Genomic DNA, 23819 nt, shown 5'->3' with positions numbered 1-23819 from the left:
ATCAGCACCAACTCAACTAGGAGTCGAAGTGAAACACGGTCGGATAGATAGAGACTTTGGAAAAGCCAGTTCTCTCCAGTTGTGAATAAATTACAGCTAATGCTACTATTTGCTTGTTGTATATGGAGTACATTTAAAGTACGTTAGTTTGTGATGATTGCAGAATTGAATAAACACAAATATCTCTTTATAGCACAAAGGAACAAAATGCAGAAACAAACAAAGGGGTTTAACAAACGGCCTCACACGCAATACAAACACAGAATACATCTTTATCTCCTGCTCATAAGTTCTATTTTCCATTAGCCAACTATGCATACACCAAATATGTGCGAAGTCGGGAGCTAAACGAATAATTTTACGGACTCATTTTAGAAACTGCCAGAAAGGTTATTATAAGTTTAAATGAACGTATAACAAAGAAATACACACTATTCAAAAGATATTTCTAAAACGAACGCCCAGTTAGGGCGCGTTTATTCGACACGAATTTCATCGCGCTTACGACGCGCGGTTTTCGCGCGCAGACCGCGTGCTGCGAACTGTCATGGCAAAATAGGCTCTATTTATTTAGTTTTACGTTTTAACTTAATTGAGCGTCCCGGGCGCGAGATAACCGTCCATCGCCAGTAATGTTCATATACATTACTGGCGAATCTGCATTCTATTTATTAGGCAACAACATTTAAATTCCACGGAATATAACAACCGCGCGGTCGCCGCGTGGTCCAAAGACATGCTAGCCACACGCGCCCGTGACGCCCGCTCATTTAATTTAAAACTTAAATGTTAAAAAAATAGAGCGTATTTTGTCATGACAGATGCACGCGGTCTCCGCGTTTCATGATGCAATGAAATTCGTGTCGAATAGACGCGCCCCTTCTCTTCTTTAGTGTCGTCGTAATCGTATACATATATACATAGGCCCTATTGGTCTATTCAGTATCATCCTATTAATTTCATTCGATAATTCGGAATAAACTAAGCTAATCATTTTGATTATATAACTTTACCAAGACTACACAATTAACGCAAAAAAATATCACAGCCATATCATCTGGTCTCAAAGTAGGGAAATTCACTGTGAAGCAGCGCCCAGAAAACCACGACCAAAACGTAATGTATGTATGTAACGCAATGTATTTTGCATGTAAAGTAAAGCCGATTTTATTTATTTTTATAATAAATAAAATCGGCTTTACTTTACATGCAAAATACATGAATTTAAAACATTAAACAACGAAAAAAAAAAACAAAAAAAATTCAAGTTAAAATAAAAAAAAGCATGTCAATGGGTCCATTACTCAGCATCTGAGGACTATGCTAATTACATAAGCGCTCGCTGTTATTCTGCCATGGCCCGTCATAAATTGGAACACCATATATCAAATATTTAGTTACGTACAGGATAAGGGCACGCCAAGCTTGACACTTGACACTAAATAAATAAAATTTGACACAAACAACAACTGAACAAAGAAAATATAAAAATAATCAGTTTGAGTAATAAATAAGTAATTGCATAACACCAAAGATGACAAATACACAGAACAAACCGTCTGTTTCCAAATAAGTGACATTTTCCATAAAATATATTTAATTTATATAGATATGGTAAGAAAATCCACTAACTTTCTGCACGTGAAACTCAATAACAAAAACGCTATAAATTTAATAAGAGTTTTATCTGCATGAAGATGGTGACTTTCTCACAATGGTAATGGTACATAATTTGGAGATTATTTGTGGAAAATGTCTCTTATGTCGTTTTACCTTTAAGTAGACGAATATACTTAAAGATACAACTAAATAAATGATATGGAATCAATGAAAGAATAAAATATTCAATAGCATTAAACACATCAACGATAAGATGGCGTGTTCTTTACCGGCACCAACCATACAGAATAAAAAAGAACAAATTAAATAGTCAATAATTCATAGCCATTAGATAACATCCTGTATTACATAGTTACACAGGTGTTCTAGGAAACCTAGAGTCGGTGATCACGCTCTGATATTTTCACGTTCCATTGGATACAAACTTATAAGGAGTCTATAACGTAAGCCTTTGAAGCCTAAAAGAAGGCTTGGGAGGAATAACGCGGGAACTAAGCTTTTATATAGATTATTGTTAGTTAATACGAAAGCGCTTTCATGTAGGGTTATTGTTAGTTAATATGAAAACCTTTTCAAAAGTAAGCTTATATTTAGTGAATGCGAAAGTGCTTTATTGTTATTTTTGAATAGCAGCGAAAGTTTTTAGTAGCAGAGTAGAGCTTTCTTGTGAAAGAAAAAGAGTAACTGACTACGGCGATCCAATCTTTTTATATATACTTAGATGTTCAAGGGTGAACACAGGTACTTTCGACCATCAACATCATCAACTTGTTTAGACGGGTCTCCTATCAGTCGACGGTTTAGGCCATAGTCCGCGATCATGGCACAATTAGAATTCCGAGAGTTGTGAAATTTCTTCGACGTGAAGGTTTTATTACGATGGTTTCCTTTACCGAAAATTTCGCACATAAATCCCGAGAATCTCAGAGGTACCAAGCCCAGATTCGAACCCACGACATTTGCTTGAGAGTCGAACAGGCAAACCATTAGAGTACCACGGTTAGATTATTACTTATTTATTATAATTTATACGTATTTACTTTCAATCACGAATCATTTAACAAAAATGTAGTATTCTATAACAACTTCATGCTTTTCTTTGAAAAGGACAACACAATTTTTAACGCACATTATTATATATCTGTGCCCTTTGATCAACTATTAAAATCAAACATACAAAGTTCCAACAAATCACTTAAAATATATCATTTTAGGTACGTATCAAAATCATTAAATCTTTTCATTTAGGTCTTTTTTATTTCGTCATAGGATCACTAATGAATTATTCACAACTTGAACTGCCGTTTTCTCTTTGACCTTCCCTACTAGGTGTGGGTTACGCGAGCAGACCCGTTGGGTTCCGACCGACTTCAAAAAAGGAGGAAGTTCTCAATTCGAATGTATTTTCTTTTTACATGTACGTTACGCCATTTCTCCGGCATTTGAGAACCAATTTATTGATTCTTATTTTGTTGGAAAGACGGTACCACAATATTGGTCCCATTTAAATTTGAAGAAAATATTCCGCCTCTAAGGGTGGCAAAGTAAGGGATGAAACCAATTTCGCGCACTTTTTGGTAACCGATTCCAATAAAACTTGGCAAAAAGATGTAATTCCACGAACTTTTGAAGTCGGTTTTTTTAATAAAAGATTTATAATGATAGGCAATTTTTCAACTGTACCAGTTAAAAAGATTACGTTATCGTATCAAGTTCTTAGATAGTTACAGTTGACTATATAACGTAAAAAAACAGTGATATACAAAATATTAACCAGAAGTATGAAAATAAAAGGTTTCTTAACAAGTTCTTCAGAAAATTACGAATTAGAACCTTGTTGACCTTTATTTCAAATATTCTGAACAAAAAAATCTAAAACAAAAGATTTTTGTTAGTGATGATTGGTTTTCCACTTCCGTTATTAACTTAAGATATTTTTAATGAAATATTGTAAATGATAAATCTGGACAAATGACTATTAACAAAGAGCACCTTTACAAAATAAATATTTTATTTATATCGAAAATTCAGAAAAATATCGTTTTTCGTTTAAATCATGACAAATTTTATTACGTTTTCGATTTGTAAGGTCTTGTATTTATCTATTATTTCATGTAGCTTTGAGTTGTTTTTAGCCTATTGGAAAATCTCTCACTGTAATTTAATAAATTTTCCTTGTAAATATTTAGTTAAAAGATACTAAGTACGGTCAAGAGCACATCAAGCTTGACACTTGTACTTTGGACCGATCATCGTAAGCGACATGGACTTGGATTTAAGTCTCAAGTGTAAAGCTAGACGTGCTCTTGACCCTGTATCATGGGTCTAGTTATATTGATTCAAAATAAATTATTGAACATCATAAATCATTGAATTTTTACAGTATGTTATTGATACTTCTCTATGGTGAAGCAGTAGGCGGCAACTACACAGAAAGCACATGAAAATCACACTGTAAACCTATACTTGGTTTTATGAGATCTTTTTTATGATATTTAATTTTACAGTAAACGCCGTTACTATCCATGAACAAATGAAAACGAACAGTAGGCAATAAATTAATGATGTACAGAAGTGATAAAGCGAAACATTTCAGTATGTAATGAAACTATTGCTGCTATTTACTGTCTCATTTTACATACAACTAGGGAGTTCGTGGGTGGGGCTAAGCAACACGCCTGTCCATTACAGTTGCAGTGCTGCGCAGAGCTTTAAATCGCAAAGACCTGAAGGTCACTGCCACTGCGCTCGTCAACCTGTGACAATAAGTTAAAAAGTCCTATGTGCCTTTAACTTCACCAGCACCCTTACCCTTCAAAGCCGGAACGCAGTTATGCTCTCATTACTGCTTGGAGGCAGAAATAGGTAAGGTGGCAGTACTTCATTGGACGAACGCAAGGAGTTTCTGAGAATTTTTCAACTTGATAATGATAATGACTTTCTTAATGCGAATAAATTATTATTATTATTATATTATTATTATTAAGTCTTTATCTCATTTTCTTGTACTCTGCCAGTGTAACGCACATTCTATAAGCCGATCGACGTTCGTTTTTTGTGCGTGAATAGTTAGCATGGCCGTGTCCCGCCAAATACTGAGTTCTTGCTTTGTTTTTCTTTTTCTTTTTGTTTTTTATCCTCTTTTTCCATCCAATTATACTTCGAGAAGTTGATTTAAGCAGTTTATTGAATTTTCATTGCAATTCACAATTGGTTCAATTTTAAAAGTAAATTTTGGTTTGCAGTGATGTGAGTAACAACAGAAACATTTATTCCAGATTATTTCACAAATGTGGAAATAGGTATTGAACCATAAAATGTAGTTTTGTGTACAGAACTCTAACCAAAAAGTACTTGTCAAAACGTACCTTATCGCAATTATAGTCAAAAGTTAAAAATTTGGTCATTAGACACACGTTTTTGAACCACATACCGCATTAAGTATGTGACCACACGGAATTGGTTAATTTTACCCAAAACGAGCTTACACTGATGTACAATCAACAACAAAGTGTTTTACGAATAAAAAACGCAATTGTTATGTTTGAGTTCAAAATTTCATCCAAAATTTTGGAATAAATTTTTACAAAACATAAATATCTGTGAAAGTTTGGTCTTAAAAAAGTTGGTACGTGCTATTAGAAGTTGCTACTGTTAGCTAGAATATTCTTCTTTTCAACTAACTAATTCGAACATGAAATCCTAATTTCTAAAACTAACGCATATTCCTGGACATAATAAGCAGTAATACTATCTCCGAAAGCACTACCCAGAACATCAAGGCAATTTAGGAAGGTGCGTTCCCTACACGAGTCTCGAAGGTCAAACCTGGTTGTTTGTTAAGCTCAATATCTCTTGTCACCCCGACAGTACAATAATAATAACCATACATGGAAATAGGCTCATACGATTAAACAAACAAAGGCCCAGCAAAAGTGAAGCAATTGTACCCGCAATTAAGGCTGCAATACTTATCTGCTTGAACCAAATTGCTTTCTTTGGGAGCGCCTTCGTGCTGTGTTTGGACTTTTCACTTGCTTTTCACTGTGTTTCTCACGTACATTTATTTGAATTATCTATTTTAGTCTATATAACATAATCGTATTATGTGTTCGCTAGAAAATATACATTATAGTTGAACTACAGGGTTACATCTTTGAAATAACCTTATCTTAATAATGTTTTAAAATTTGCAGAAAGTAGTGTGCCACAAGGAGACAGCTTGTAACCTAGTATTTATAGTTTTTGCAAACAAGTTCCTGTATCAACATGATAACATAGGAAACTGTTAATAGTGTGAAAAAGCACATAATTTGCATAAATTAACAATAGACAATTGAAGCGAAAGCTAGACGTAATAAACAGGGAAATTGTACTTCAAAAGTTGCAAAGGACGCAAAAAGTGTCATGCAACGCGCATCTGCTCAACGTACGCAAATGAGGTCATAACTACGTGTTAAGTTAATACGTACTTGGCATGGAAGAGACTTTTTAGAGCTATGTGATTTTATTTTTACGTTCTAAAAAATACAATCCATATTTGTTACTATTCAGAATCACCATTTAGCATTATCCTATGTCTGTTGCAAATTTGTATCTGTTTGCAACTATTCTGATGATACGGCAAAGGGTTAAATTCATTTATTCTTATACCTCAGGGCAAATCTAAACGAGGCTCAAAAGCGTTAGTTGAACGGGAGGCGTGGCCACGGTCCGTTGTCTACGAAAATTACTCTGTTATGCTCCGCGCACCCTCCGCTGTGCCTATCCTATACTACGTTCTTACAGTTCGATTGTAATTTCATATACAGCCTTGGCCAAAAGTATGAATCACTTTGGCAAACACCAATGTTTGAGTCATGTAGCTTGATGAGTCATTTAGTTTAAAATTTCTTTATTCAGCTTCATCGATATAGTTGCCAACTACGATAAAACTTTTAATACGATCCTGTTTAGTTTAAAACATATTATCAAGATTCTTACAATGTAATTTATTCGCAGATGTCGTCTGTTCATTTATAATATAAATAAATTCTACAAGAAGTGTAAGGGTGGCTAGTGCTATTAGTCAAGTCTCTGTCGTAATCCTGCCAAAGATTTCTTAAAGACGCTTATCTATTTAGAGAAGATCCCACCCGAAAAACCAATGGACTAACAATTTTAACAAAGTATATATATTTGTATATATTTGTTTATGTCGCCGTAATGTGCAAGGTATTAAAGAATATATTATTAATTAATCATTTTCTTTTTTCAAAAAACAACACCTAGTTTCAGCGTATGTAGAGTATTCCAACGGCACCACCCGTTCACTTCCATAACGGTTAGTGCACCCCAGATGCTCGTTCTGACACGGTGCGTTCTTAAAACAACGCTAATGTCATTATACACCTGTTTAGTGACTGTAGTTGAAACTGTTCTTAATTTTGTTCTGAATTTGAATATTGGCTTTGCAGCCTGTTTAGTTTTAGTATCTGTAATTAAGCACGCCGTTTTTAATCGCAAAGACCTGACACTGTCACTGCGCCAGTCACCTTGCGCCGTAAGGGCGGCAAGTCCCATGATTATTACATTGGCGAAATTCAAATAGATAATTAATTCTGTCTACCTGTAAACTTCGTTCACTACTTTTGACGATCTCATTGGCCTAGCGCTTAGCATTATGATCACTACACGGAAGGACCAATATAGAAAATGAACTTGTCTATAATGATTTAGGTTTGAATGTTCTGGGTAACGCCCAGGCGCTCTGGTACTAGCATTGACATTTGTTAGTTTGAGACCAGATAGTATTTCATCGCTTTTACTCAATTTATATAAGCGAACATTGTCTCCTAAACGTGTTGTATGTCTATCTTCCTTTATGTTTTCAAAGCAAATATTTTCCCTTCCACTGAGATTCGATTTAGTTTACAAAAAATCTTTACTGAACTTGCTTCCACCGGGAATGGAACGCATTACAGAGGCACATTTACTTATACATTAAACAATTCATAGCTATTGCAGTTTCGTGAAAGCTGTAGCATCTAACCGCGTCTGAATTTGAGCAGGAACCAATTTAAAGCAATTTCTTAGTAGTGGGGTTATCAAATTTTCAGCGACCCCTCTCAAACTGGCTGTAATTTCCCAGTTGGCCTTACTTGTAATAATCCATGCATTTGGAGCCTATATTTCGGTTTGTGAGTTTTTAAAATAACCTTTTATATGATCCACATTTTCTGAGTCAATTTTCGAATAAAATAAACACAAATTGGAACTTCAAGAAAACTCTTTTCCCTTTTACTCAAATTTCATGTCAAATCCAAATACGTTTTATGTAAAATAACTTGAAGGCTTTTGTTTCATAATAGAAAATCGACTTCAAAATAGGTTTTTTTGGTGTTTCATTATATTTGTTTAACCTAAAAGAATTAAGTCCATTGCGACGTTTTTTGGCGTATATTAGCTGTGTATGGTTGGTTAACTGACGAGATGACGGACGCGGGCTGATAGACGTTGGGTACACTGTTCTTAGCTACTTGACCAGATTGGCAGCACTGGTGCTAACCCACATAGTGCTCGGGTGCAATCGATACCCTGGCGCTCTCTAGAAGGGGCGCGATTTAAATGGAATACTCAGTTATATTTTCCACAACGTTTGGAAATTCTGTCGCCAATGGCGCAATTATAAATTATGTTGGGAAGCAATGGCCGGTTTACGCCGCTTCGCGTTCGCTTGCGCCACGAGTGACGGAGGCTCTTTGGAGGTATCCTTGGGAAAAAGTTCGTCCAAGGAGGTAGTCCTTCCTATTAACCTTACCTATTTGTCGCCTTACTTACTCAAACTCGAATCTCAAAGCCTGCCAGCCTGATTTCACATCACATTTTCTTCATTTTCACACACTGGATTTTACCTATTCTTAAACTAATGCATCCAATTTAAAACCCTTGATAGGAATTTTAAAACAAATTAAAGTTTTCTCAACTCCTGAATAATCACTCTTTATAAGATACGAGTGTGAGAAAGTAAGGCGACGTATTTCTACGACCAAGCGGGAATGTGAGCATTATTACGTTCCAGTTATGACAGGTAAGGGTGCTGGTGAAATTACAGGCGCATGGACCTTGTCACATTATGGCTCAGGGTGACGGGCACAGTGGCAGTGCCCCTCAGATCTTGGCGGTTTAAAGCTCTGAGTGGCACTTCAACTGGTATGGACAGGCTTGTAGCTTACTACCAGGCGCACGACTTGTTCGTCCCGTCACTTAATATTATTTTTAAAAAAAGTAAAAAAATATGTGAAGACGGCACTGCAGATTGGTTTAACAAAAGTACCCTCAACATGCAATGACTGATTTTCTTTGAACACCCGTCTTTTTTAAGCCTCAATAATTTACTTCAGTTTAAATATTCTTTGCTCGTGTGTAACGTTTTGTAAGATAATTACGCTAATAACGGACATGTGCAGTTTGGTATGAAAAATTAGACGCAAAAATTGCTATTGTCAAACTGTCGACATTAAAGTCATTACAACAACGGCTCGTGTAGAACATTTGTCATGCGCAAGAGTTCCGCTTGACAATTAGTAAGTACAAAATTACACTTTTAAATAAAATAGCCAGATTCCACATTGCATTCTGTGTTACAAAAATGATTTGAAAATGGATAAGATCTAAAAATAAGTTGTTATAATCAACATAAGTGTCTTTTTTTACGAACAAACGATCGACGTTATGTGGGAAAATGATTATTGCTCTATTTGCATGTAAATTGTACAATAATTTTTAGAATCCATTGTTTGGGTTTAACAACTGAATAAAAGATTGACTAACTTCGCCTTAAACGTTTAAGTTGATAGGTTCACGAACTGAGAATAGCCACTAGCTATTAAGAACTTATGTGCTGCAACTTTGAAGCATAAAATTATGACTATGACTATTTACTTTTATACAGACGTGATCGATCGAATCAAAAAGAATAAAAAGGAACTGGAATCTGTAAAATACAATATTTACTTAAATATTGATTGTAATAAAAAAATTAAGATATTGTCTGAAGCAATATTATTTTGCTATAATATTGCGTTCCCTATTAAAAGATTAACTGTACGCAAAAAGAAACAAAAATTAAATACTAAGGGAATACATACTTCTAAAGATACGTTATCGAAAATGGAAATTCTTCAGGATTTTGCGCCATGTGAGAATAGAGAAAGAAAAATAAAAAAGTATAGAAAGATTCTTAGAAAAGTGTTAACAACCGCTATAAAAGTTAATTACTCACACCGTATACATAAAGCCAAAAATAAAATACGAGAAAGTTGGAAAATAATAAATGAACAAGTAAATAAAAAGAGAACTACATTACAAGTGATAGACGAAATAAAGAATGAAGAAGGTACTATTATAAATGACCCAAAAAAGATTGCTGAATTATTTAATAGCTTTTTCTTAAACATAGCGCACAGACTGAGTAGTCATTTAAATATTGATTTAACGAAATGTGATAATTATTTGCGTAATGTTACTAAAACAAACACAAAAATTTCATTTTCAACAATGGACACAAATGACATTAGACGAATTATAATTAAATTAAATGACAAGTACACAAAAGATGTATATGACATGTCTACACATATAATTAAAAAGATAGTTTTGGGGAATGACGATTTATTGAGCTTAATTTGTACAGTTCTAAATTCTTGTATTACCGAAGGTGTTTTTCCAGATATGCTCAAAATAGGGCGTGTGGTTCCTCTTTATAAAAATGGTGATAGATTGATGATTAACAATTATAGGCCTATTTGTGTTCTACCCGTCTTATCGAAAATTTTAGAAGCGACTTTAAAAGATCAAATTGTATCTTATTTCGAAACAAATAATTTATTCACGCTAGCACAATTTGGTTTCAGAAAAGAAAAATCTACAGAAATGGCTATTAGAAACGTAATTTATTATGTACTGGAGGCCTTGGACAGGTCTCAGAAGAGCGCAAGCGTATTCTGTGATTTATCGAAGGCTTTCGATTGTTTGAGATACGACATACTGCTCAATAAATTGGAATTCTACGGTTTCTCTGGAACTGAACTAAATATAATCAAGTCATATCTTTCAAATAGATCACAAATTGTAACCATAGCAGGAACAAGCTGCTCACCCGGCTGCAGCAGTATAGGCGTCCCACAGGGTTCGATTCTTGGCCCGGTACTATTTTTGGTTTATGTAAATGATTTACCGCACGCCTTACCAGATTGGAGCTTCATTAATTTATTTGCAGACGATACTCATGTCGGAGTGAGCGATAGAAGTCTGATAACAGTACAGCACAAGATTAACGAAATCATAAATAGTTTGGAGTCTTGGTTTTGTGCCAATGGTATTATTTTAAATAAAGAAAAAACAAAAGTTGTAAATTACAGTACAAAGAAAAATAAAGATTGTGGAACAAGTTGTCAGGAAACCGTCTTTCTGGGCTATACTGTCGATAACACTCTGAGTCATGCCTCTCACATAAACAAACTTAATAATAAAGTATCTAACGCGAACTATGTATTAATGAAATTAAAACCCTTAGTCGATAAAAAAACATTAATTAATGTCTACTTTGCATATGTCCATTCACTTTTAAGTTATGCAATTACTGTATGGGGTAACGCAAATGACATAAAATCTGTACTAATCAGTCAAAAGAGATCAATTAGAATAATAAATGGTCTACGTAAACGTGAGTCAGCGAAACCATATTTTGTAAAAAATAAAATAATGACAGTGATTTCTTTATATATTTATAAAAGTTTACTAGAAGTTCACAAGAGTAGAGAAGAAGGGAAATTGATAAAAAATAGTGACATCCATGATCGCAATCTACGAAATAAAGAAAGACTAGCACTACCGTCAACTAGATTAATGAAAACAAGAAAGAACGGCCTGTACAACAAAATTAAAATGTATAATAAATTGCCTCTATCAATAATTGATTTGCCATTTCCTGAATTTAAAAATAAAATAAAGACTTTCTTTGAACAAAAACCATTTTATAATATTAAACAGTATCAACAAATGTTTCTTAACGAAGAAAAATTTTTATGACTATATTATTTTGTTTTGGTTTGTAATTATTAATTATCAGTAATATGTTTATAGACATAAGTTTTTTAGTTTAAGTAACATGTAATTAATTGACGATTTCATGCGTAATTTGTTTGCCTCCGAAATAAACATATTTTGACTTTGACTTTGACTTTGACAAAATGATTCAATCATGAATGAATCAATCATTGATCCTAATTGCTCTGTGGTGTGGTATATTACATGGTAATTTTGTAAGTTTAATCTGTTTTTCGGTATATTGTGATAATTTATGAGTGCACTATAGCCATCGAGTATATAACCAGAAATAGAGACGAAATAAGGGCCATATATTCCTGGTAACACATCAGCGATACAGCTCTTATAAATATCAACTCGCGTTTGCACTGAAACATAGACAGGCCAAGTACTGACCTGTGTATACGTCTCCGTATATTCCAAAAAACATTCTGTATTTATTGTAAGAAATATAATAAATATCTCTAACAATGCCGTGCTGTTCTATTCGGTGGAGTGGGAAAAACAGCAAAACATCTAATTACAAAATAAACGGAATCACATTTCATCAGTAATTAAATATTAAATATGTAATTTTGCTATTTTCGTCCATTATAGCAAAGCTCAAGTTAACTTGTCGATTTGAAGTGAAACAGTTGACGACACCCATCAATTGTTTCGAACTGGGGCTAGCCAATCGGAGCGCAGTTGTCACAGTAATGATATGGCAGAATAGTTTTCAAACAAATTAAATAACATTTCGTCTCTATTTCTGGTTATATACTCGATGACTATAGCTAATGTTCATAAGTTTTTTGTTATGTATTTTTTTATAGGAGTTACTTTCCCAGAAAGAAATTTTAGTGTCCAAAGTGTGGTTTATCTATGATGCATTTAACTTTATAATAATAATAATAATAACGGACACACTCGGCTCCGCACTAGGGAAACCCTGTACTGCGGATGCCATGGACATACATACAGGTAGAAAACCACAAATTACACCCCAATACACGAGAGAAATAAGTGGAGGCCATACAAATATTTCTCCCGGCTCGGGAATCCAACCTGGGACCTCTGCGTGGCAGTCCAGCATAGCAACCGTTCGGCCACGAAGGCAGTTACTTCATATGAATTACCCATCAGCAGATAAGAATAACAGCTAATTATATAATTTTACACTTTTAAACGCCATATGATCGAGTCATTTGACCCGATCACATTACGCATGGTTCCAACCGGGTTATCAGAAATGATCGAGCGACACAGGTCTAATAGTATATCAAAGTTCTTAATACGTTTCATATCTTTCCCTTAACCCTTTCATGGACAGTACTTAAAAAGTGCCACACACAAAAATAAAAATGGAAGTAAATTAATTTGCTACTCCGCGAACAATTCCACTTCCAAAAAATTTGGGTATATTTTTGGTGGTGGTTTGTGACTGTAGTTGCGCTTGAGTTATTTATTTTATTAATTTTATGCGGAGGGAGGGTGGGAGAATTAACTGCATGAAAAAATATTCAACACAAGCGCAGCTATTTTGCACGATTTAACCTTCACTGGGTTCATTAATTTACTTCCATTTTTATTAACATGGACTTCAGCAAAGTAACGCCTGAATCTATTAATTACTTACACACAAAAATGGTCGTACTTTTCTTACCGAAGTATATTGATACAAAAAAAAATGTTGAATGTTTGTAAATAATTGAATTAGTTAACGGAGACCCGTTGTCAGCCGTGACATAATATAATGTTACTATTTCTTGGTTGACTTCCTTTGATGACCTTAGTGGCAAAACGGTTTGCTATAGGTTCTAGATGATTCGATTCCCGTTAGAAAAGGTCACTTCTTCACTTTTAATCTGTTCTACTTTGAATGTTCTGGGTAGCGTTTTAAAATGGTCCCTTACTCTGGTACTCATAATAAAAAGAATTCCCTAGTTTGAGACTAGACAGTATCGCGCTTTATTATTTTAACCTCTACCGTCTTGAGAAAAAACAATCAGCAGCTTCATCGTAAATGTTAACATATTATACTCCGTCAAAATGTATCAAACGAATGAATGATACATTTTAAAACAGAGTAGTGTTGTAGTTTCGTTAAATATGGCCAATGAAAGACACTTGAACGTGGTGTTGAAAGGTTATAAATAGGACCACCCTATTTGTACTGTTAGTGTCGTAAAAAAGTTACGGTCAGTACATGAACAGCAACGTCTTCCTGTGTGTTAGATGGCAATTGTGCTGCGGTCAATAACCGGCGAGTCAAATGTGGCGATTATGGCTAATCATTCTTTTTTAACATTCTTTTTTAACCGATGAATGACTCACAAAAAAGGAGGACGTTCTCAATTCGATCGTATATTTTTGTGTTTTTCTCTTTTTGCGGCATTTGTGAACCGATTTTGAAGATTTTTTTGTTGGAAAGAGGGTACCTCAGTATTGGTCACATTTAAATTTGAAAAAAATATTCCACCTCTAAGGGGATGAACCCGGTATCGCGCACTTTCCGGTAACCAATTTCAATAAAACTGGGCAAATAAACATCATTCCACGTACTTTTGAGGTAAGTTTTTTTAGCACTCTGTACAGAGATCATCAGATAGGTAGGATAGAGTCTAGATGTGTATATTATTGTCTTTCCGGGTCAATATCATCGTGGGGTTTGGACAAGTAAAGAGAATAAATAAATGCAAATGTGTCATAAGAGTATTCGTATAGCGTGTAAGAAAGCACCGTTGCGTGATGATAAGGTGAAAAATTTACGTCAGGCTCGTGGCAAGTAGAAGGAAGCGGTCTGAGCATGAACTGTAAGTAGATGGTGACACTGTCAAAAGGGCTTATTCCCAGTTGTCACCAATAACACATTTTTTTCCCATTTGTCACCACGTCCTGGTAATATATGGTTTTTTTTGCATTTGTCACCAGTACAAATCACCACTGGCAACAACTGGGATTTTTTTATCCCGTTTGTCACCACCTGGTAACATTATGGGATTTTTTTTCCTATTTGTCGCCAGTGGGAACAAAGCCAATGGTGTCAACTGGGAATAATCCGACAAAAGTCTGACAAATAATTACTGATGATTTGTTTTGAAAAGGACATGTCAAAAACAATCGCTGTTTACATAAAAACAGTATTGATCAAGCTTCATAACACGAGTCTATTTTTCCGCTAATGAACAAAAAAGTTATCATTCTTTAATTACAGAGCGAAAAGAGGGAGTGTTGTTAAGGTGGCGAAGTGGGGGGGATGATAATCCGATAATAATTATTATTAATCGCTTATTGTTTCCCTTCGTTACAGAATTAATGGAAAAAAAAGATTAAGCTTGGGATTTGTTATGCTGTGATTGTTTTTGCTGATACACTCGTTTAGATATACAATACTACATTTAGCTACTAATGATATGGTCGATTCAGAACTCTTCGATATTTTTATCGAATCGTTCAATCAAACCAATCAAATCGTTTATTTGCATAAAACATGGTGGTCATGATAACACAGTAATATACATATAAGTACAAGCATGTCTCGCCCGAAGATAATTTAGGCATGCAAAATAAATGAAAAATAGGTCGTCACATAGTTACATTTAGATTAAGTTCTATATAATTAATTTAAATTCTTTTACATAAAATTTATTGTGGAAATTCCCTAATACTGTAATATATTTTATTCTTTAACAATTCATATAATTTAGTCTTAAATAACGTAATGGGCAAGTGTTTAATGTCATTTGGTATACTATTGTAAATTCGTTCTCGAATCGAAGGGCGGTTTCCGAGCTTATTCAGTCAAACGTTCGACTCGGATACGATATCGTTATCCAACAGCGTTTACAGAGTTAGTCAGTGAAATAGATTATAAGAAAAATGAAAATGCTTTTACGTGCATTTTTAAAATTTGAAAGGCCTAAAATATAGGAATGCATTAGTCTTGCATTAAAATAAATTAATAAAATTGAATAAAATCCAGACTTTATTTAAAATAACAAGAGATTTCCTTATTAATTCTTGCTTTGTAAACAATAGGACGTTCGGTAACTTTCATTCGTAACTGTGTTCTTAATAATGTTTGTAGCCTTTGCTGGTCGAGAAGTTCTAGTGATCGTACGGGAGTGACGTCATTTCGGCTCGGTTTCGAATTCGACAGTCTGACGTTTGTAGTGCGCTTATAGTTAGCACCTGAGATCGTGTTGTTTTTTGTTACATCAGAATGCGAGTAACACTTGATTATTTTATAGTTGAATTATCGTCCTTGCACGCTTTCTAAAAAAATTGTAATAGGTTTCTTTGTGTTCTTATGTAAGTGAATTACTTGTAATTGTTAATGAGAATAAATATCGTAAGAGTCGATGCTACCTTAGTTCTTTTTGCTTAGGTCGAGCGGTAGGGACACTGACGTTATTTCAGCATTAATTTTTTTACGTATTTTTTATAAAGTCTTTTGAAAAATGTATATCGTATACTACACGTGTTCGTGTTAGTTGAGTTGATATTAAAAAAATCATTGGTATATGTAAAATACCTATTGAATACAGCGGTTTTCTTGTAAAATTTTGAGGTAAGGTCATTGACTTACAAATAAATGGACGACGGGTCTAATACAAAAACCACGAAAAAAATGTCCCAAGTCAACCTATTTAAACGTAGTGACATGTAAAGGAATATGAAAAAGCTAAAACGTTGAATTTAAATTGTCATCGCTGTACTGTCTAATTTTGCTTGCTTCGCTGTCAGTCGAACAAACGAAGACTAAAGCGTGAATGACGCTCTTTATACGATTTTAACGCCCTATAAGTTCGGACACTTTTTACCGCGGAATCGACGTCCATATAATTTAAGGTTAAACAAACTTACCTTAAGTGAAGTTTGACCATAATTACACGAGCCGTTACATCCGAAGACATTTACATAATTCACTAGGTAGTTCACTCTTCTATGTACTAGGCATCGAACACAATTTTAGATCTATATAAAGAAAAAAAGAATGAAAACGATTAGCATGAGTGGGGCGTGCCCCCCGCGCCTTCACCCGCTCCCGCGCATCCATGACACGTCATTCATTTCAGAGATATAGCTATTTCGAAAAATAGGATTTCAATAGGGTCATTTTATAACCTTATATAGGGATGGGTGGGTGTGTAAATGTCTTCGGATGTAACGGCTCGTGTAATTATGGTCAAACTTCACTTAAGGTAAGTTTGTTTAACCTTAAATTACACTTCGCCGTTACATCCTCGACATTTACATAATTCACTAGGTAGATGTTTAGCGCTCATTTGAGAAATAGCTTTTTAGAATATTTTTTTTTTTTTTTTTTTTTGGTATAAATATGAGTCGGATAGGCTTATGAAAAAAAACCCAAATAAATATTTATGACTAATTTTAATCAACATTATGAGATTTTTTAATTTTTACTCTTTAACAATCCTCAAAGATAGCTTGTGCGAAAACATTATCATTATTCTGTTCAAGAGGTCTATTGTAGAATTTTCCAAAAATTAACGAGTTGCCAGACCAGCCTGCAGTCTGTTTTATTATGTCTACCGAAACGCCTCTACGATTAGCCGCTGATGTAGAAGCATGTCGAGCACTATGTGCTGTGAATATAGAGGTGTTTATACCACTTTCGGATAACACCAATTTAATCCAGCGACTAATCGTAGATGCAGTCGCGTTATGGAAGGGTCTTTTGGTAGTGAGAATGAGCTTATCTGAATTCTGGCCGTCTCGAAGTAATTTTGTGGAATTTATATACGACACTAAGGTTTTTGCCGGACAGATTTCCGGTCTGTTGGGGAAGAAAGGAATACTTAGTCTAGGCATTTGTTTTCCAGGTGCTGAGGTCTTAATTAGATTATCTATTATAATTATTACATTAGATTCATTGAAAGCAATATTACATATGTTAATTATTGACAACGTCTGGACTCGTTGTGCAGTTGACAATGCGAGCAGAGTCACCAATTTTTTTGTTAATTGGTCTAAAGGTAAGTCCTCATTAGGATACCAATTGGAAATGAAATCTAGAACAAGGTTTGTGTCCCAAGTACACTGGTATTTTGGAAAACATGGCTTCTTTTTGAAAACTCCTTTGAGAAATCTGATTATGTAGTCGTGTGAACCCACATTTTTTCCTAGAACTAATGATAAGGCCGAACGATAGGTATTTAAAGTAGAATAGCCTGCCCCAGCGTCGAACAATGTTGTAAAAAACTTTAGTATGAATGGAATAGACACTGAAAAACAATCAGCAATTTTATTTGTATTACAAAATAGCCACCATTTTTTGTATGCGCTATTATATTGTTTTAAGGAACTTTCTGACAAAGAAGCTATCATTATATCTATAGTTTCTGGGGTTAGATTCTGTTGGGAAAATGCTCGCCTGATAAAACTGATGACACCAGGGTAAGGCTCCGCCATAGAGGATGCCGTGTCCTGCAAGGAGATAAGAGAAGCTGACTTTGTGGCAAGAAGTGTACTGGTTTTGCTATTTGCAGTGAGATATATAACGGATACCAGGGTTGACTCGGCCAGTACGGGACCACCATAATGCCTTGAGCTTTATTATCTATTATTTTTCGAAGGCATTTCAAGATGAGACTGAAAGGTGGAAAAGCATAGAAAAAATAATGCCCCCAGTGCAATGTAAATGCGTCAATATTAAAAGCGTGTGGGTCACGTTTCCACGACACATATTTTTGACATTTAGCATTAAGACGGGTAGCAAACAAGTCTATTTCCGGGTGTCCAAATTCAAAAATTATTCGGTCAAAAGCTAAACCTGACCATTCCCACTCTGTATCAATATTAGTGCACCGAGACTCTAGATCGGCCTCGATATTCTCTTTTGATTTTATATATGAAGCAAAAATAAAAAGCTTACGTTCTTCACACCATTGCCATATATTGCGACTGATATCATTAAGGTGTGGATATTGGACTCCTCCCATTCTATTTATGTATGATATGGCTGTCGTATTATCTATTCTTAATAATATTTCTTTATTTGTAAAGTTATTAGCAAAGCATTTTAAGGCAATAAAAGCCGCTCTCAATTCTAGATAATTGATATGATTTTGGGCTTCATCTGAACTCCAAAATCCACCAGTACGCTCCCCGTTACATGCTGCTCCCCAACCGGTCAGAGATGCATCTGTAAATATTTCTACAGCATACTGAAAATGTCTAATAGGATTAATAGAAGAATTAGCTAGATTTTTCCACCATAGTAGATCTGGGTCTAGATCCTTATTTATAGTCATGTATTCATCATAATTTTCATTAGATTTCTGAAGAGCGAGAAATTTTGCTTGTTCAAGACGCTTGGTGTACATCCAGCCATAACTCACAGCGGGACAAGCTGACGTTAATAATCCCAATACCTTTGCAAAGTCTCTAATAGGTATTTTGTTCTTTTTCGACAATTTTTTAACAATTTCTCTAATTTTTAATTGCTTTTCAGGTGGTAATTTTAAGGCCATTTCCAGGGAATCTAATTCAAAGCCTAAAAAGTTGATATTCTGTTTAGGGGTTAACTTACTCTTATTAAAGTTTATTACAAAGCCCAGTCGTTTTAAAAGGTCAACCGTTTTAGAAACTTCGCGGGAACAATGTTCATACGTGTTGCTGATACATAATATATCGTCCAGGTACACTACAAGCAAATGACCATTATTTCGTAAGTAAGTAGCAACCGGCTTAAACAGTTTGGTAAAAACGAACGGCGCCGAACATAGACCGAAAGGGAGGCATTGAAATTCGTAAGTACAGCCCTGAAATTTGAACCTAAGGTATTTTCTACAAGAAAGATTAACAGGAATTAAAAAGTATGCGTCCTTTAGGTCAATACTTGCCATAAAACAAGATTTAGAAATAAGCTTGGAGGCAGTTCTTATGTCCTCCATTTTAAAGTGTTGTGTATAAACAAATTTATTTAATCTTTTTAAATTGAGTATGAATCTGAAGGTACCATCTTTTTTAGGAATTAAGAAAATTTTTGAAATGAACTGATCTGGGATGTCTATGCATTTTTTGATGACCGCCAATTGCAATAATTTATTTATTTCGTTATGTATATTTTCAATTTCTAGTGAAGAATAATATGGATTTGTAGGTTCTATATATTGTACAACTGGACACTTAAAAGGTATCTTATAGCCAGTAATGTATTCTAAAACAACTGGATCATTTGTAATACATTTCCAGACATTATAAAAATGCCTTAAACGCCCCGCATGTGCATTTACCTCTGTTACGATTTCTGTGTAATCTTGTGGCCCGTCCTCGACGATGGCGGCTGGTATCTGTCTACTGGCGTGGGCGGTGGCCGTCTGCCGGTTGTCGCCGACGTCGGTGGACGGTACCCGTTTGCTCTGTTCCTGCCACTCTGTTGCCTGGACAGGCTTCTGGCGTTTCCCTGGCGGGCTGTATATTTGTTAGTTCGGTAGCTGGTCGAGGGTTGAGGTTCTTTCCTCTTGACCTGTAAACCTGATCTTTCGGCAATCTTCGTTGCTTTAATTTTTTCTCCTAGGTTATCTCCAAACAAATAAGAGTCTCTTTTTACATTTTGAACCATGTTGATGAACTTTTTGTCTAAACAAAACATGATCAGCTTCCTTCTATTAATAGTATTTTGATAGTGTAAATCCAGGAGCAACTGTCCAGTTTCAGACAATCTTTTAATAATTTCCGTCTTTTCTGCATTGCCATCGATCAGGGTTGTCATCAAGTTGGTTACTGCTGCTATTCCTATGCCGAGATGATGTTGGGCCTTCTCCAGGCGCTTGTCCCTATTTCTAGAAGATTCGTTTAGCACAGCTGATATTTCTGGATTTAGTTTTGGCGCTTTAAGTAGCTGAAAATTTTCTGGTATAAGGGCGCTTTCCAATAGATTCTGCCTCTGCTCTTTACCAAGACCGTCCATGAGTATGCTTCCCCAGCGTTTAGAGACTTCATCTCTGATTTTTGGGCCGAACTTTTCTTCTTTTGCCTTTGAGTCTCCTAATATTGCGAGAATGTCTGATGATAGACATGAAGCATTTTCCAAAGTATTGTTACTTGTGTGAGTGACACTAGGTGCATCATCATTGCCCTTTGAGGCACTAGGGTCCTTATCACAGCTTTGTGGAGTTGATACCTGAAGATCCGTGGTCTCTGTTGGATATCTGTGCGTATTAGCATCAGCTATCACGGATCGGACGGTTTGTCTATCCATGTCTGAATAATATTCATGTGACGAAATGCCGTCACAATCTGACTGCTGACCCATAGAACTCGAATACTCCGATTCGTAACCTGTAAAGACATACACTGCCTATATACTAGCCCTTCGTGGCCACTAACATGGCCTTGATCGCATCAAGGCACTGGATCTTAGATCCGATATGTAATTGCAAAGGACGTAATCTCGTCACGCCACGTAAATGCAAAGAATAAAATAAATCAAATTAACCAACTTTTTCATTGGTACATATTTAAAATACTAGTTGTGACTTGTATAATATTAGCTGTAATCGCATCACAGCATTATAAAGGTGATATTATTATTATATACATAGCCGTGAGCGTCATTCCTTCACAGCGAATTAAATAAATAAAATTATTTGACAGGTGTGCGAAAGTGAAAATTTCCGCACTTTGTAAAACAAAGACAAAATTTAAATTAAACAGTTACAATTTGTTGATATTCTTCAATATGAAGCTTATGCACTCCGTACATGAAGCGTACATTGTGCAAAAAAGATAAAACCGATAATCAATATCCACTTACTGTCATCGTCCTCCATATTGCGGCGGTAAAGGCGTTCTTCTAAACGCCGAATTTTTCGTCGTATTTTATCGGGATCCTTATCTTTACATTTCCTTTTTCTCATTATCACTTACACTTTGTATTTTACGTAGTACGAACTTAATAATTACACTAAAAACTTTCACTTTTAAATATATTGATTATTCGAAAAAAAAACAGTCGTTTCGATGCCAGCACAAAGAAAGCGAATGACGTGTCATGGATGCGCGGGAGCGGGTGAAGGCGCGGGGGGCACGCCCCACTCATGCTAATCGTTTTCATTCTTTTTTTCTTTATATAGATCTAAAATTGTGTTCGATGCCTAGTACATAGAAGAGTGAACTACCTAGTGAATTATGTAAATGTCGAGGATGTAACGGCGAAGTGTAATTGTAAGTCAATGGGTAAGGTTGTGTTTTTTTCTATCGTAAACAGTTTTAGGAATCGTGTTTTGACACCGTATAATACTTTAGTTGTATTATTACATACAACTACAAAAGAAAAATCTTCTAAATACACTACAGTTGTGATGCAATTACTTCCGAAGGAGGCTTTGTGCACTCTGTGTATAACTTCCTTTAAAAGCCTAGGTAAATATACTCTGCCGTTTCTAATCTTTGGTTAAAACATAAAAAGCAAGGGAAACAAAGAGAAATAAATATGTGATTAAATTGCGGTAGCCGTTATCATTTAATCTGTTAAGCAAATACCACAGTACAGCTGCGTAAAACGAAATTAATCCTCCTCAAAATCGGATAAAGGAAACTGTAAATTTTTGTAACGGTCTTGTAATTACTTGTGATAAGCGAGAAGCGGCAGCGATGGCGGAAATCGGGTAAGTCAAATTGTTATTAAATTCTTGCAACTTCGTTGTCACTCTATTTAGCACTTAACTCAATGTTAAATGCCACTTACATACTGGTAATTTAGAACTTGGTTATTTTGACACTTGGCCATTTCGAAACTTGGTCATTTTACTATACATTCAAATTTCACAGCATTCGCGTTCGAAAGACTTTCTTTTCACTAAATCACATCCACAACTAACAAACAAACTTGGCCACCCCACGCTTTATCAGCTACCTCACCCAATGTATCAGGGCTCTTACACATAATCACGACCGTATTTATATGTACTACCATGTTTATATGTAAGAGCCCTTAAGACGCGACGTCGTGTACGCCCTCGTAGCACAACGCGACGTCGTATCGTGTTTATGTGTAAGAACCCTTAGGGTGCCAATGTTATTAATTTAATTTAGACCTATCTTTTGTTCGTAAGCTTTGATCGTATTTTAATACTTCAAAATACACAAAATATTTTTTAAGGCATTTAGGTAATGAAAAATTCTAATTAGGTATTTTGATACGAGTGTCAACATTGGAAAAAGGCATATTATCGCACTGCTATTAGAATAGTGTTGTAACTCAAAATATGTGAAATTCAAGATTATACTATTACGGAACGTAAAATTTGATTCTCTACCAGTCAATAAAACCGTCATTCAAATATTGTAAGAAACAATTAAAATAAATCTATTTAACTCACAATGAGAGAAACTTTTTGCGAACTAGTTCTGGACAAAACAGTCTTAATAAATAAGTTTCTAAAAAATATTAAGTTATTTTTTTCCTTTTATTTGGCAAGTAGGGAATTGTTTAGATGTCTGTAATAAATAAAGTTTAACCTATACATAAATTTTAACAATATTTCGCTGGAAGTGAGTAATTCGTTTTTCATCGATTCTGAAAAAATAAACTTTTTGAGTTAATACACTATTGTATTAACAGTGCGATATGTTCTATGCTTAAGCAATTTTGATACTTAGACACAAATAATAATTATTAATTTCTGTACATTGGTTATTTTAATGTTTAGGACATTATTGACCGGTTTCCCTTAGTCGATATCCATGACACCCAAATACATTGAAGTCATTTTCCTCATCAATACACGGCACTTACTGTTATGCAAAACAACGTTTTGATTAACTATCATAAATAACGAAATTTGATACTAATTCCATAAAGCTAAAAGCTTTTAACGCAAAATATATAGAATGAACCAGCTAAATTGAACTTTTAGACAAAGTCCCTGAATAAAAAAGAATCTTTGTGAATAACTATCAGTGTGTAAACCGTTTCGGAGAATTTGTTCATTCAGTTTTTTTAGTTCTGTTCCATTTTGTTAGTGAATTGATTGCGAACAAAGGTAATTGCAAGTTATTTACCCTTAATTTACTTATTGGTTTTGTGCAATCGTGTGACAAGTCCAAAAATGTTGCAATTGACGAAATCCAAATGATACAATGCGTTTGCAGTTGCT

The 23819-nt window shown here is 34.8% G+C and overlaps 1 protein-coding gene across 2 annotated transcripts; it reads right to left on the bottom strand.

Moving 5' to 3' along the window:
* Positions 1 to 17100: 17100 nt before the first annotated feature.
* Positions 17101 to 21546, bottom strand: LOC113228157. Of its 2 annotated transcripts, none has more exons than XM_026461374.1 (3): positions 21476 to 21546; positions 19953 to 21000; positions 17101 to 18859 (listed from the first exon to the last, which is right to left on the bottom strand). In XM_026461374.1, the coding sequence occupies exons 1-2, from the start codon at positions 21489 to 21491 to the stop codon at positions 19958 to 19960; spliced, it is 1059 nt and encodes a 352-aa protein (XP_026317159.1). In that variant the 5' UTR covers positions 21492 to 21546; the 3' UTR covers positions 17101 to 18859; positions 19953 to 19957. The 2 variants fall into 2 exon arrangements, with proteins under 2 accessions (XP_026317159.1, XP_026317158.1); XM_026461373.1 differs by having other exon boundaries at positions 17101 to 18141.
* Between the last annotated feature and the right edge of the window lie 2273 nt (positions 21547 to 23819).

Source organism: Hyposmocoma kahamanoa, unplaced genomic scaffold, assembly GCF_003589595.1.
Source record: "Hyposmocoma kahamanoa isolate Upper Pololo Valley unplaced genomic scaffold, ASM358959v1 224, whole genome shotgun sequence".
NCBI classification, from domain to species: domain Eukaryota; kingdom Metazoa; phylum Arthropoda; class Insecta; order Lepidoptera; family Cosmopterigidae; genus Hyposmocoma; species Hyposmocoma kahamanoa.
The sequence above is the reverse complement of the archived record's forward strand: the minus strand, read 5'-3'. Positions and strand labels throughout refer to the sequence as shown.